Genomic DNA, 17,038 nt, shown 5'->3' with positions numbered 1-17,038 from the left:
TAGAAAAGAATAAAAATTTGAGAATTCTGTCCCCGAGGCACATTCTACCTTAAGCTACCGGTATTATATATCTCTTCGTATGTTTATTGCAAATCATCACACTTAAATAAAGACAGTAAACTGACTTGCCTTAAAAAAATTATTCGACAAATGACGCAAAACTTTTTAACATCTCTTTTCCGCTTAAAAACGATGAATTCAAGCTCGCTTACATTAAAATATCTTGTCTGATGACAGAACCAACCTAGCGACTTAAAAAGTAAACCTGGGAAAATATCTAATCTTTTACAACAATTTCTATATGTGATAATGTCCTGGATTGCCTGGAATACTGCGTCTGTAGTATGTCAGATAATGTGACTAACAATCCAAGTCTTTAATAGACATGACAGTTTGCTGATTATAAAACATCTTGTTCAAGACTTAATTTGAATACTGCATGTGAACATCAAATGAAATTGTTATGGTCTACCACAGTCACTATTGAAAAAAATGAAACTGTATCGGAATATTGGTATGGACACCTAGCCAACATGATGGCAATTAAATAGTATTAAAACTACTGTAAATACATTAGTGTGCGTGTCGAGAGTTTCTTAAACGTGCCTAAAACTCAGTTGACTTAAACCGGTTTGTGAAGTGAAAGATACATTTAGATTTATCCATAACTTTTTAAAGTCATTTCCAACCCTAGCGATATGTTGCAAGGTCCCCTAAAGTACTCTTACATCATCGTGATCCCATTTGATATTTGATCTGCAATCATTCAGTTCATGCCGCTTACATATGTTTAATCAGGGCACTATCTAGCATAAAATGAGTATTCAATAGAAATTTTCTAATCGATCGCTGTAAATTCATTATGATATCTGTATTCTTAGTCAATAAAACTTCAAGCATTTAGAGTTGGTTTTACTTTTCATAATGCTGGCCGAGTCTTTTGCATGACGTCACAAATTCTCTGTGTCCATGGCTCAGTGTTATCCTTACGTAATGGAGATACAAGGTATGTTCTTCCGGGAAGAGCAGCAGCCATAGCGACGATACCGATTCACAAGGTGTGCCGGGGAGAGGGTACTCCCATAGAAAAGGTGTACGGGTATGTGCTGCCAGAATGGATCACTTTTTCACGAAAAAATCCCTAAACATTGGTCTATTTTTCATCCGAAACACACATCGATAACAAAGCAAATGTTCCGTGCTTTAGAAAAAACTTCACACGCAATAGAATAAAGGTGAAAATTCCCCAAATTTGTCAATTAAATCCCTGACAATGAGTCAAAATTTATAATATACATGGGTAGATGAGTAAGATGTTTTCGATCTCGCATGCTCATCCCTGTCTGGAAATGTCGGGAGTTTCCTTCCCGGGTTTACAGCTCCGAAAAGGAGGACCGTAAGGATGACAACGCCCCCAACGGCTAACAATACGTAGAGCACAACACGATCTGGGAAGATAACATGTATACGTGGTAGTGATTTGACAATAAAAATCGACGCACAGTGCTAAATATGTTCGATTGCTAAGTATAAGTCACTAGCTTTAAATAAATTCTTAGAAAGAATTAAGTAGCAAGGTTCTTCCTTAGATTATTAGCTTTTTCCATCTGTCCCTAATTTAGCTTAGCACAGATGATTTTCTACTGGTGATGTATATTTCTGAGGGCTCTGGTTTAAATTACAATCAGTTTGTAAATCAGACTACCCTTTTTAAATAAAGTGTAAATAAGAATAAATAAATGTATACACAATAATTAACAGGAGAACAGGGTAACTAGTAACATCTAGTATAGCATACAAGATTACTGACCCTTTTCAAATGGAAATAACAAAGATATGTATATACTACTGACCAACAGGGCATGACTATCTCAGATAGGCGTGATCTCTCCTAAAGGTTACTGTGTCGTATAAGTAGTAAATGCAAAGTTTAATTTTGATGCCATTTAGTCGCATTCACTCCCATATTATTTAATATAATTTTATCGGACATCAAGAAATCATACTTTTTGCGTTTAAGTTTCATGCTAAATATAAAAATAGAAAAGTTAGTAGAAATCAGAGGGACTTGTGGGTAAAATTTTCACAAGCAGATATCTGAATCATTTAATTGTTGTACGTACCGCTTTTGTTCGATTTTGTTTCTATTTGACAGTATGATTCATCCGAGTTATCTCCACAGTTATTTCTGTCATCACAGACCAGGGACTGGTCAATGCATCGATGGTTATCACAGTGATACATTCCTTCGCCGCAATCTTTGTCTAGATGTTGTAAAACAATAAACCGACAACAGAATAAATTCATAAGATAGCCTACCACTCAGAGTTAGCTGGAGCATTGGGGCGACTGACTTAACGACAGGATGAAGTTTCACTTATCAAACATAGCGACTTTCTCAAAGTACACTGTATAATGTACCCGATGTATGTTTCTAGTCGTTGGTAACTTACTGGGTCAGAATCGACAAAAACGGGTCAAAACCAATTTGAGGTAAGGGCTCATTTTAACACGCTTTCCAACGCTAATATTGATATTTTGATACAAACCGTTATTTTGAAAACAAAGTTAGCTTATCAGAAAAGGGGTTCCACGTTTGAACCCGGATAAATAAATCGAAAAATGCCTTTAGTATGAGAACTATCCTGAGTACAAACAGCAAACTGGTGTCATGATTTTGTCATTATCTCCTGGCTTCAAAATTGAAACCGACTGAATACAAATTTTCACCAAATTACACCAATGTAATACCTACGATACTCTACAGCTGAGACTTTCAGAGAAAATTCTTTTCTAGAAATCCAGCCTTTCGTAAAAAATCTTAGTGTCAGCGTGCTTCCCGTTGAAAATACGGTCGGTGTCATTGGGTTGTCGTCCCATCCACATATCCGGTCCAACAGGTCTGCGGGGTCCAAACTGTCGCCGTCATATATCGCTAGATAATCAGTGCAGACTTTGCCGTCTTTTTTCATATGGTACCAATTATACTGAGTGGAAGAATGAGAAGTTCAAGTTTGATCGTAATAATTGCAAAATTACTTGAATAACTGTTTTAAATAACTATTTTACTTGTGGACAGGTCATTCAGTTATAATGATGAAGCATTTGCGAGTCGTGATCACGAGGAAACCGCATTGTCAGTGGTAGAATTCAGTCAATAATTGTGTCTGGTAGGCTCGGATAAAACATAAATTACAAGAAAACAAAAATTGTACACTGTGCGATTGACGCTCAAATTTTAAGAAAGCATCGTTCGTCGGATAAATGCACTCTCTAATTGATCAGTCACAGTTCCTTTCATCAGTGTTTCAGGAACGACCAGAAACGATCAAACTTTACTCAGGATCATTTTAATATGCATACAGGAAAACAGCGGGGTTTGCACTAATATTATATAAACAATACTTACATCAATAGCTATTCTCTGATTTTTGTGTTCTGTTTTCAAAAGGAGCACACAGTCAAAGTAGCCTTCATACATTTCGCCTCTATGGGAGAGTATTCTATCATTGGTTGGTGTCAGTGTCTGGTCGCAAAGTTCAGTCATATAGTCTACAGGCAGACGGAATACAAAATCATTTATAAGGGGAGAACCATTTGATTTCTGGGGGGTATGGAGGAAGTTGGTATGGGAGCATTTTTTCCCAGTCAGAGTGACGGCAATTTTTTTTCTACTGTCAGACGTGCATCATTTTTTTTCAAATGGAATAGCAGTGCAATTTTTTTTTAATTATATATATATTCATTTTAAATTGCAACAAATGAAAACAAAATGGAAATTCTAGTATATTTACAACTTGAATTATAGAACACTTTTTTGGCAAAAGCAACTCTGATCAGTACTATACCTGCTTTTCTTTAAAACAGTCAATTCCGTTACAACCTCAGTGTATTATGTTGTAAACCAATGAGATGTATAAGCGTTGCACTCTCTCTCTCTCTCTCTCTCTCTCTCTCTCTCTCTCTCTCTCTCTCTCTCTCTCTCTCTCTGTGTCTCTGTCTCTCTCTCTCTCTGCCTTTCTTGTCAATTTCCATGTCTGACATTTCGTGTTTAAATTAAGCAATAAAGCACACCAAGCGATGGTATACCACGAGATTTCGAAAAGTTCATGACATACATGCACGATCGAGCGATAGCGAGTGCATACATGAAGTGAACTGGTCAAAATCTCGTGGTTATACCGTCGCTGGGTGTGATTTATTGCCATTATATCATAATAGTATATTGAAATTCTGGCGTGGAACATTGAAAACGGATTTTTGTTTAAGCTGAGAGCTCGTGCATATGCCAGCCGCGGTATATTGTCAATATACCACGCTTCTTTTCGCGTCTCGACCGATCAGATCGCTGTATTTGCGCCGTCAATATACTGGTATGATATAATAATGGATAAATTAAGCTTGTTGGCTTTTTCGCCATAACAAACATTCCATTTGTGCAATCACACAGGCGAAAATAGATATGGTGACGCCAACTGAACTCTAATCGCCATTCTTTATCATTCGAAAAAATAAATTTCGAAGCTGGCTTATTTGTTTTGGCAATGTATAACTCATTGTTATCGCCAAGATTATACATGAGTGACACATCAAGAGATTGCTCGTTTTGTCGTCGTATCTTGATATGATAATTTGAGGAGGCACCGTGGACCAGTGGTTATAAGATAACGGTCTCACTAGTATCAGCGGATATGAGTTCGAGACCCGGTTCAAGACTGGGTAGGTCCAGAGTAACGAACTCACTGTCGGAGGAGGGTGAGCTCAAGACTCTAGCACGGTATTGTGCCCTGGAGCAAGGCACTTTACTCCTCAGTGCTTCATTTGAGTTAGTGGGTTATGCGTGTCTCAATCTGTAATGGGGCTTAACGCCCGTTGGATGATGGGCTGAAAAAAATGATATAAATAAAAACAATAATGTACTCTGTAAACTTTGTTTACGAACAGTGTAGTTTTAGTTTACTTCCATTTCTGTGAGCTGTCGACAACTACGAGAGAAAGTGTTTTCGAGATGTCATAATTTGAAGCGCAACTGCCAAAGTTTGAATATATTAAGTTTGTCGGTAATGATAAACGCTGAAAATAGCGATGACCTAGCCAACATTGCAAATAAATTTGTGACGTTAGACGTAATTGTTTATTTAGGTTGAGTTCCCAAACACCCTAGGAAGGGGCGGGAGAATCGAGAACCTTTTTTTTCTGATTTTTTTCAAGTACCATTAAAACAATGTCAAAAACATTCCAAGTACCCCTGCTCCTTCCAACTCATAATTATTTTGCAAATTGAAATCCCTCTAATATAAAGTATATATTCAGCGGTCCACCGATGGGTTCACGTTACAATTGTTTCCACTGTAGAATGTCACCCAAAAACCAAACTGATCATTAGAGAAAAGTTGAAACTCACTGACTTCAAGTCATTTACTGAAAGTAAAACTTGACATGTTATACGCATGTAAACACCTTATCTATCATGGTATTTGAAAGCAGGGTTCTCTAAAAATGACGATAATAACTCTTAGAACGGAGTCCCACTTGGGCTGTGCGACCCAACAGGTACTGATCAGTCCTGTAACTGTGCACGTCCTTGGGTTTATGACTCTCTCTGAGAATTTTGCGAATTACTGAGTGCAGACGATAAGCACAAATTTCCAAAATTATTCTGTGCGTTCTGTACTGTAACCTAGCTCACTATGTTCGCAATACTAAAAGAACTGTTTTCAACATACAACTGTAAGCGTTTTTGTTAAACTTTACATTGTTTAGGACTTTTGTTAGGCATTGGTCCCGGGGGGGGGGGGGTAACTCCATGTATGATAGTACGGGGGGGCTCCGCACGAACATGGAAACCCAAACTGTTGTGATACCAGTTTTGAGCAAAAAAACCTACCCTTTCTGATACCTAGTTGTCGAAACGCAGCTATCTCTTGGCGGGGTAGCGTGGGGTTGACCTTTGACCCGCATAGCAACTCACGCTACCCCGCCAACAGATCTGATACCATACAATACCATATGTATACAGATACGACTCACTCGCCTTGCGTACCAGGGGTACATGTACCAACAGTCAAACCGACAGATCGGAAATTTTGATGGTAGATCTGTGATGATGATGTAGATACATGGGTTTCCAGTGTTGACAGCATGATTTTTTAACAAATGTCAGTTTGTGTTTAAAACCGGACCCTTTCTCATACCAACACCTCGTGAAAAGTATACCCTTTCTGATACCAAGCAGTGCAAAAAACGACCCCTTTCGCGCGGACCCTCCCCGTATAGCCATTTATGGGAGTTACCCCCCCCCGGGGGGCATTGGTTCGTTATGACAGTTCCAATATGTATAAGCGGCAGTTTTCAAACCCCCTCATTTCAGTATCACAGTATTTTCATGCCCTATATACCCTCAATTGTTCAAGTCTAAGAAGTCTCCCTCCAGAGGAGTTTGTGAATCCATCAGCCTGCCTTACTTAAACTTATTGTGATCCAACCTACGTCACCATGTCATATCGTGTGAATGAAGATGGTGACCATCGCGAATTTTGGATGTTAAAAAGCCCAATTTCATATACTAGGTAACATTTATCAAGATATTATGGTGATTCATGGCAGTGAGTACATCGATTATTTTATATCCCTTATCTATTTTACTTCGCCCTGTTTCACTTGTCGTTGATAAATCTTAATATATGTAAATTGTAATGTTTCAATATTAGGGGTAAAGTCCTACTGAGGGCCATTAAGCGTTTGAGTCGGGGTCAGACAGGTCAAATGGGAAATACAGTAAGACACCAAATCAATTGTGAGCACTGTGTACACATGGGCACAACACTGTAACATTGTTGGGTTAAATAAACAATTTGTACTTACAAATAGAATCACCGGATTCGACGGTGGATAACAACAAGAACACGATGATTGAAGTGAACGCGGTAGACACAAATTGGTTTGGACAAGATGTAACGATAACCATGGCAACGACGGTCAAGTATGAATCGCTCTAAAACAGGAACCGCGTTCCCAAGAAATACCAGTACAACTAAGAAGATTCTTGTCACCCAGAATGAGAATTTGACAGGTTTTGACAGATGATTTATATAGAGAAGGAGTTTATCACCCATGTCATCATGTCACGGTACGCGTGTCTATCCGAGACATGTAACCAACCAAACTGTTTCAATATGACACTTTGAATGCGAATGGTAATTTTTATAAACATATATATATTTATTTCATATACTATAGGCCACCGGCCCGTAAGTATACATTATCACAAAATATAGTTACATCTCTGAAGACACTGTAAATACAAATGTAGACTGTGCTCTACAAAAATTCATTTCAATTATACAGAACTTGTTACATTTGGAATTGCACTAGAACGTTTCTTTGAGGCGTAAATACAAATTTAGATAGATTACGTATAATAGACACATTTTCAGATTGCAATAATTTTACAAATTTAACTGGAGTATAGAAACATCTTGATAAATACTTAGTTCTAAAATCTGTATAAAATGGACATATCAAGCAAAATTGAAATTCATCGTCAACCTGGTGTGTATCACAAAAAAGACAGATTCTATAAGCACGAGGGTTATGTAAATATCTATCTGTCTCAACTCGTAGAGAATGAGCAGAAACACGAAAACGGCACAGAGCATGACAAAATTTCTTATCTAAAACTGAAAAATAATTCTCTCTATTGAATGTTCTCTTAAATTCACAATAGGTATCAAGCTTAGAAAAAACACTCAAATTAGCTTGCCATTCTTGGATGTAAAAAAAATGGTAATTTTTCAATCGGTGAGTAATCTAAAAAAATATAGTTACAATAATTCTTGCCTTATATATCGTTGGTCAGGATTTCATAAACAAAAGCTACAGGATTAAGGATACGAAAATCAGAAATAACAAGACTTATTAGTTTAAACATAATTAGCAAAAAAACTTTATTTCATACACAACAACAATAAAAAACCCAAATAATTCACACAGTCCGATTCAGCCCATTTATAAGGACGACAGACATCAAGAAAGCCATTAAACTGGAGTCTTATCGAGAACAGCACAGTTCTCTCCATCCGGTTTCCACAAACAGCAAACGATGGTATGTGGTAGAAACAAAAATCCATAGGATGCATTGGTCAAAATCAAATTGAACTCAACAAAAAACATAATCAGAATGTATATAGACACACAAACAGAAGCAAGAAAAAAACGAAAGACTCACTAGAAACCAACATACAATAACCACATATTTAGAATCTTGAAACGCTCATCAAATGGATCACAAATTTACGAATGCTTACACCACTGGTCCAAGGAGAATCAAGCCATAGTATCTCCCATAACATCGCCAGACACACAAACCAAAACATTCAACACAAAACTAACGCTTCACATGGTATTGCCATTAACAAAAATGTAGTTTTGATGTCTGGACAGTCCGGAGCTGCCTCCCCTATACCAACGATAGCGGTTTTTCATGAGCCTAAAAGACCGTCATATTTTGCGTGAAGTGATGCCTCTCCCCGAAAATCACCCCTCCTCTGGTAAATTCGGAACACTCCCTAAGAACTCTTTTGGAAAAAGAACGTCATATTTTGCGTGAAATAATTGTTTGCGGCAATAAGCCAATCAGATCGCTTGATTGAATCAAACGAGACATTTGCGATGCCTAATACTTTGGTTGCATCGAACCATAAGAGGGCGCTCTGCTTAAACTTCGCGGTGATTGGCCAGGTCACATTGAGTTGACCATGAACAACAATTTGACCAAATATGATCGAAATAAAAATATTAGTGGAGGGAATTTGTGACGTTAGCTTCATCGAATACATGATTCTCTCTTGCTTGACAACACATCACATAAACTTCTCATTAAAGCAGCCATTTCATGTTTTTTTCTGTTTATAACCCCGACTTGAATCTATCTAACATTAATTCTACGCGGAAAAGTAAATGAAAAGTAATAGAGAACTAGAGCTTGACTTAAATTCAACTTGACTAAGGTTTTTGCTTCTAGTGAGTTCCTTTTTATAAGAACTAATGTAATTAAAATGGACAATAGCGGTAATTTTGATAATTTTTTATTATTTTTCCTAGAAACAGTATATTTGCATAATTTTCTCCCCAAAGTATGTTGAAATGAAAATATTAGCATTGCCAACTCTATACATCATTATGCAATTTTATCGTATAAAATAAACAGGACACAAACATTTTCAATACGTAACAACAACGTTGGACATAAAAATATACAGGCTGCCTCAACAAGATTTTCGACAAGATTGTGGGAGTAGGACAAGCCTGAGTGTAATTCTGACATTTCTATTTGAAGTTAACACGTGATATAACTGGGATGCGTGCGCAAATGCCAGTATTGATTGACCTTAGTTCATTTAAGTTGAATTCAAATAATCTCGCAAAGTCAAAACCAAATTTACAATAGTGAACAAAAAGCTACCAACATCATTTTGACAAAAATACAGCTTTTTCACGTTCACAATTGGCGTATGTAGATAACCCCTACGCAATTTATCTGATGTTGTGTACCACTCGATTACCATCTTTCACTTCCAGAGAAACCCTATGTAAGTATTCGCAGCTTTCCACATTCAGTGAAATTACTGAACCGTTTCTTCTATTCCCGTGCCGTTGTTGTTGTTGCTTGTTCGTTTCTCTGTTACGCAAAGGCTTCAATTTTATTATACATCAATATACCAGAAACAAAAATGCTTGATGACTTTTAATAATGTTGTATCGAAGTATCTTCAATGTACATAGCAAGTTTCGTCAACTTTGGTCAAGTCATTTAAGATATATATTCTTGATTAGGAAAGTTCATTACATATGCAAATTAGAAAATTTCCGGAAGAAAAAATGTTTAATAACTTTCAATAAAATCGTATCATAGTATCTTTACTGTACATAGCAAGTTTCGTGAACTTAGGTAAAGTCAATCAAAATATTTTTTTTAATAAGAAAGTTCGTTAAATATGCAAATTAGGAATTTGCTGAAGTAAGAATGCTCAGTAACTTTCAATAATGTCGTATCAAAGTATCTTCAATGTACATGGCAGGTTTCGTCAACTTTGGTCAAGTCAATTCAGATAGATATCCCTAAAAATAAGCAAGCCACAATCACAAAAAACTAATCAGTTCTTGCCATTTCCAAACTGAATCCATGTAACAGATTTGACTCCAATCTGAATAGCCGTTTTTGAGATATCGCGCCCACAGACAGGCAGACAGACACACAGACACACCGACAGACATTGCTGCGACATTAGCCCACGTGTGTGAACACGTGAATGTGGATATTTTCAATAAAACTCCCTCTGCTAGACCTGCCCGACGACATGCACTTATCATCTCAGCATTTGTGAAGCAAGCCCATATATCATGAAAACACACTTCTGGCAAAGAAATCTTGTGGTCCCAGCATACACATCACGACACTAAAAGTTCTGCAATTGCCCAATGATATACTTCTCATAAGTTATAATATTTCAGCAAATGGCAATTTCTCTATGGAAATACATATCAGTTTATTGCGTCAGCCCCATTCATCACAATTTTTTGCTAAAATTTGGAAAATAAACTCTTTAAAAATACTGTATGGATGTTTTCGCACGATTATGAAAACAAGTAATTAAACATATTATCAATAGTGCTCCGCCAACATAGATAAGTATTCAAATCGATTTGAACTGGTTTGGACTGCTTTCCTATCTCAGACTAGGACTTTCTGTATATCCTAAAGATATTGCAAGTTTTTACCTATAACCAACGTACCATGATTTGTGTATGGTTGTCTCCTCTGTATTGTTGTTTATGTAAAGGACTCAGAGTTCAAATGTAAAAAATGTCATTTTTGTCAAAAAAAACAGAACATTAAACTTGACGTTTTTCATGGGCGTGGTCGGAGAACAATGCTGAACTACTTCAAAACTAATTTCAAGGTACTATGTAATGGTAAGAGGGCAAACGTTACTCGTGTTGTGATGGTGTACGACGGAAAATGTTATGCAACATTCATATTTGTTGATTTCTATGAAAGCCATGTACATCACTTTAGTTTGGTGAGTTTCAAGTTGAATTGTTTTGACCTGATAATACAATGCGAAAAACACAGACCTCAACATCAATATATTCTGTTTTGTGAAGTGTTAATTGGCTGGTAACATAAATGTAATTCCAAGCCAAACAACTTAAAATTTGTGCCCTATTATTTAAATTTGTATGCGCCTCGAAATGGAATGACTTAAACTTGTTCAAACTTTCCTCAATAAAACTTTTAACCATTCTCTTACCAAACCAAGACAAACAAGTGGTCGCCGTGTAAAGTTGGGTGCTAGAGAGAAAATTACCAAATATAACATTTACTGATTTTTGAAATTCCAAGTGGCCGCCATTCTTGTGTTAACTCCTCAAAGGGGAAAAATGAAAATTTCGATTTTCGGAAAACTATCGTAAGGCGTGTTTTTTTTCTTACTCCAAGAGCTGTAAAGTGATTCAACAAGTGGTAGATTAGAAATGATTAGAAAAGAATAAAAATTTGAGAATCCTGTCCCCGAGGCACATTCTGCTTTAAGCTACCTGTAATATATTTCTTGGTATAATTGTTGGAAATCACACTTAAATAAAGACAGAAAACTTACTTGCCAGATAAAAATTTATTCGACAAATGCTCACATCTCATTTGTACGTAAAAACGATGAATTCAAGCTCGTGTACGGTAAAATATCTTGTCTGACTCGGATGACAGAAACAACCTAGCGACTTAAAAAGTAAACCCGTCATCTTTAATAATCATTTTCTCTGTGAGATAATGGACTTGGATGGCCTGGAATACTGCGTCACTCTGTCGTATGTCAGATAATGTGATTAACTATTCAAGTCTTTAATAAATATGACAGCTGGTGATTATAAACATCTTTTCAAAGCGTTGAATACTGCATTTGAACATCAAATGAAATTGTCATAGCTACCACAGTCACTATTGAAAACATAAAAGTGTATCGAAAAATTTGTATGGACAGCTAGCCAATATCAAAACTACAGCAAATACATAAGAACGCGTGTCGAGAGCTTCTGGAACCTGTTTGAAACTTAGTCGATTTATATCTGCTTGTCACAGCAAAGGATACATTTTGGTTTACCTGTAACTTTTTGAAGTCATTTCCAAACCCTTGCTATATGTTGCAAGGTCCACTAAAGTATTCTTACCTCATCGTGACCTTGATTGATAGGCATTTGATTAGACTGAAAGATCCATAGCTCAAGGATGATCCCTTCGCTCCCCTCCTCTTAGAGGGGAGGGGGCGTAGAGACCGCCTTCGAGCGACGGATCTTGCAGTCTAGCATTTGATCTGCAATCATTCACTTCATACTGCTTACATGTATATTTAACCAGGGTACTATCTAACAGAATAAAGGTGAAAATTCCCCAAATTTGTCAAGTAAATTCCGAACGCCTCAGTTTACTAAACCATACATTGGTAGTTCCTTTGCTCCTGCTCTGCACACCCTGGCCTGAACAGGTCGAGAGTACCCCTCCCCGCTTTACGGCTCCGAAAAGAAGGACAGTAAGGATGACAACGCCCCCAACGGCTAACACTGCGTAGAGCACAATACGACCTGGGAAGATAACATGTAAACGTGGTAGTGATTTGAACATAAAAATCGACGCACAGTGCTAAATATGTTCGATAATACCTTCAGTCATTCTTGCAGGAACTGAAGCCTTTGCAAATGTGTAGAGGAAGTCCTAGACTAGTTAGGGAACTCCTTCGTTTAAAAGACAAAGTTTCAGAAGCTTTCTCATTTCACATTTTGAATTGTTTGAAAAATAATACCTGATTAAGAAAGAAAGCAAATTAGTAAAGTTTTCAAACCTCTAAGTGGCTAGGTGTATACACAATAGCTAACAGGAGAACAGGGTAACTAGTAACATCTAGTACGGCATACAAGATTATTGACCCTTTTCAAATGGAAATGACAAAGATATCTATATACTACTGACCAACAGGGGATGGCTATCTCAGATATTGGCGTGATCTCCCCGGCCTAAAGGTTACTGTTTCGTATTAGTAGTAAATGCAAAGTTTAATTTTGATGCCAATCAGTCGCAATTTTCACGCTTTCACTCACATTTTTAATCAGACATTAAGAAATCATACTTTTTTGCGTTTAAACTTTATGCTAAAATTGATGATAAAATGGTTAGTAGATATAAGAGGGACGTGTGAGTAAAATTTTGACAGGTAAATGCCTGTTTCAATTAATTGCTGTACGTACCGCTTTTGTTCGATTTTGTTTCTGTTTGACAGTATGATTCATCCGAGTTATCTCCACAGTTGTTTCTGTCATCACAGACCAGGGACTCATTAATGCATCGATCGTTATCACAGTGATACATTCCTTCGCCGCAATCTTTGTCTAAATGTTGAAAAACGATAAACTGTCAGTAGAATAAATTCATCAGATAGCCTACCACTAAGAATTGGCTTGAGTATTTGAGCGACTAATATGGACTTAACGGCAGGACGAAGTTTCACTTATCAAACATAGCGAATTTCTCAAAGTACACTGTATAAGATAACTAATATACCCAATGTATGTTTCTAGTTGTGGGTAACTTATTGGGTCAGATTCGACAAAAACAGGTCAAAACCAATTTGAGGTAAGGGTTCGTTTAACACGCTTTCCAACGCTAATATTGATATTTTGATACAAAATGCTATTTTGAAAACAAAGTTAGCTTATCAGAAAAGGGATTCCACGTTTAAACCCGGATAAGTATGTAAATTGAAAAGTGCCTTCAGTATGAGAACCATGGTTAGCAAACTGGTGACATGATTTTGTCATTATCTCTCAGCTTCAAAATTGAAACCGACTGAATACAAACTTTCACCGAATTACACCAACGTAATACCTACGATACTCTACAGCTGAAACTTTCAGAGAAAATTCTCTTCCAGAAACCCAGCTTGTCGTAAATAATCTCAGTGTCAGCGTGCTTCCAGTTGAAAATACGGTCGGTGTCATTGGGTTGTCGTCCCGTCCACATATCTTGTGTAACAGGTCTGCAGGTTCCAAGGTGTCGCCGTCATATATCGCTAGATAATCCACGCAGACCTTGCCAACTTTTTGCATATCGTACCAATCGTACTGAGTGGAGGGATGGGAAGTTAAAGTTTCATCGTCATGAGAGCAAAATTACTTGAATAACTGTTTTAAATAACTATTTTACTTGTGCACAGGTCATTAAGTTATAATGATAAGGCATTTTGCGAATCGTGATCACGACCGCATTGTCAGTGGTAGAAATCACGGGTAATTATTTCACCCAATAATTGTTTCTGGCAGGCTCGGATAAAACATTAAATTACAAGAAAACAATAATTGTTACACTGTGTGTTTGACGCTCAAATTTTAAGACAGCATCGTTCGACAAATGCGGTATCTAATTGATTAGTCACAGTGCCTTTCATCAGGGTTTCAGGAACGACCAGAAACGATCAAACATAAACAGCGGCTATGGCTTTCAAAACAATGGTTCAACTTCGACACAAATATTGTAATGGGTTTGCACTAATATTATATAAACAGTAGTTACTTACATCAATAGCTATACTCTGATTTTTGTGTTCTGTTTTCAAAACGAGCACACAGTCAAAGTAGCCTTTATACATTTCGCCTCTATGGGAGAGTATTCTATCATGGGTTGGTGTCAGTGTCTGGTCGCAAAGTTCAGTCATATAGTCTACAGGCAGACAGAATACAAAATCATTTATAAGGGAGAACCATTTGATTTCTAGGGGGTATGGAGGAAGTGGGTATAGGAGCACTTTTTCCCCAGTCAGAGTTACGGCAATTTTTTTTCTTCTGTCAGACCTGCATCAATTTTTTTTTCCAAATGGAGTAGCAGTGCAATTTTTTTTAATTCTGTATATATTCATTTTAAATTGCAACAAATTAAAACAAAATGGAAATTCTAGTATATTTACAACTTTAAATTATAGAACACTTTTCTGGCAAAATCAACTCTGATCAGTATTATACCTGCTTTTCTTTAAAACAGTCAATTCCTTTTAAGTTCTCAGGGAAGATGTTATCTTTTTGTGGTCTGAGAAACAAGGCTCACACATTGAATTTAATTACATTTGTTGTTCCTCAATTTTTCATTGTCAACTTGTACATCTTCCTAACACTTTTATATTAAGAGAATAATATATTGGTTTAAACACTTAGTTTATTGACTCCTGTCTTGTGTTTTAAATTTCCACGGTTTACAGAAGTCAAACAGTCCCCTTTAGATATTGCCTATGCCATTGAGATATTGCAACAAGAATCCTGAAATATGATTTCTGGGTCAGAAAAGGGAACATTTGGTGCACTTAGGTGTAAAGTAGACCTATGTAGTGCATGCTTATAACATAAGTGCTGGAAAAAAATATAGGAATTACTTGTGGTAAAAAAACATTTGCGCCGCCTATGGCTGCGCGCCGGCAAAGAATACATGAGCGAGAATAAGGTTTCCAAATTTTGCTCATTTCAGGTGCATTGTGACAATTTTTTTTTCACTTCTGTCCATTATGAAAATTTTTTTTCTCAAGCCATTACAGGATCATTGTTTTTCTTCTATTTCACCTGATGACAATTTTTTTAACTCAAAATCCTCCATACCCCCAAAAATCAAATAGTTCTCCCCTAACGTAACCCTTCCAACTACGTTTACCGTGTATCTATTTCAAACCATTATGTTGTAAACCAAAGAGAAGTATAAGCCTTCTACACACACACACTCTCTCTCTCTCTCTCTCTCTCTCTCTCTCTCTCTCTCTCTCTCTCTCTCTCTCTCTCTGCCTTTCTTGTCAATTTCCATGTCTGACATTTCGTGTTTAAATTAAGCAATAAAGCACACCCAGCGACGGTATACCACGACATTTTGAAAAGTTCATGACATACATGCACAAGCGATAGCAAGTGCATATATGGAAGTGAACTGGTCAAAATCTCCCGGGATACGGTCGCTGGGTGTGATTTATTGCTATTATATCATAACAGTATATTTAAATTCTTGCTTTGAACGTCGAAAACGAATTTTTGCTTAAGCTGAGAGCTCGTGCATATGCCAGCCGTGGTATATCGACAATATACCACGGTTCTTTTCGCGTCCCGACCAATCAGATCGCTGTATTTGCGCCATCAATATACTGGTATGATATAATAATGGATAAATTAAGCTTGTTGGCTTTTTCGCCATAGCAAACATTCCATTTGTGCACTCACACACGCCAAGATTATACATGAGTGACATATCAAGAGATTGCTCTTTTTGTCGTCGTATCTTGATCTGATAATTTGAGGAGGCACTTGGTCTCACTGCCAGAGGGTGGTAAGTTCGAGACCCGGTAGGTCCAGAGTAATGGACTCATTGTCGGAGGACGATGAGTTCAAGACTCTAGCACGGTTTTGTGCCCCTGAGCAAGGCACTTTACTCCTCAGTGCTCCATTGGGGTTAGTTGGTTATGCGTGCCTCATGTAATTGGGCTTAACGTCCGTTGGATGATTGACTGAAAAAAAAATGAATAAATTTAAAAAATCATGTACTCCAGACTTTGTTTACGAAGAGTGTAGTTTAAGTTTACTTTCATTTCTGTGAGTTGTCGGTTACTATGAGAGAAAGTGTTTTCGAGATGCCATAATTTGAACCGCGCTGCCAAAGTTTGAGTACATTAAGTTTGTTGGTAATGATAAACGCTGAAAATAACGATGACCTAGCTAACATTGCAAATAAATTTGTGACGTAAGGTGATTGTTTTATTTTAATAGGTTTAGTTCCCAAACACCCTAGGAAGGGGCGGGAGAATCGAGAATTGTTTTCTGATTTTTTCAAGTACCATGAAATCAATGTCAAAAACATTCCAAGTACCCCTGCTCCTTCCAACTCATAATTATTTTGCAAATTGAAGCCCTTCTAATATAAATTATATGTTCAGCGGTCCACTGATGGGCTCACGTTTCAATTGTT

General features: G+C 37.1%; 1 protein-coding gene across 3 annotated transcripts in view; it reads right to left on the bottom strand.

Annotated features, from left to right (window-relative positions):
* Nucleotides 1–17,038, bottom strand: part of LOC139138391 (low-density lipoprotein receptor-related protein 12-like) — a 54,034-nt gene that overhangs the window by 18,136 nt on the left and 18,860 nt on the right. For 2 of the 3 annotated variants that reach the window (XR_011553599.1, XM_070706755.1), the window contains exons 1-4: nt 6,865–7,059; nt 3,410–3,552; nt 2,756–2,987; nt 2,124–2,264 (exon numbers count right to left, since the gene is read on the bottom strand). Coding sequence is in view for 2 of the 3 variants with exons in the window: in XM_070706755.1 (XP_070562856.1) it covers nt 2,124–2,264; nt 2,756–2,987; nt 3,410–3,552; nt 6,865–6,967 (619 nt within the window). In the remaining variant the exon portion in view is untranslated. Of the gene's footprint in view, nt 1–2,123; nt 2,265–2,755; nt 2,988–3,409; nt 3,553–6,864; nt 7,060–13,940; nt 14,173–14,624; nt 14,768–17,038 lie in introns of those variants that run through there. The other variant, XM_070706756.1, reaches the window with a different exon arrangement.

The sequence above is a fragment of the Ptychodera flava genome, chromosome 8 (genome assembly GCF_041260155.1).
Source record: "Ptychodera flava strain L36383 chromosome 8, AS_Pfla_20210202, whole genome shotgun sequence".
Lineage (NCBI taxonomy): Eukaryota > Metazoa > Hemichordata > Enteropneusta > Ptychoderidae > Ptychodera > Ptychodera flava.
The sequence above is the reverse complement of the archived record's forward strand: the minus strand, read 5'-3'. Positions and strand labels throughout refer to the sequence as shown.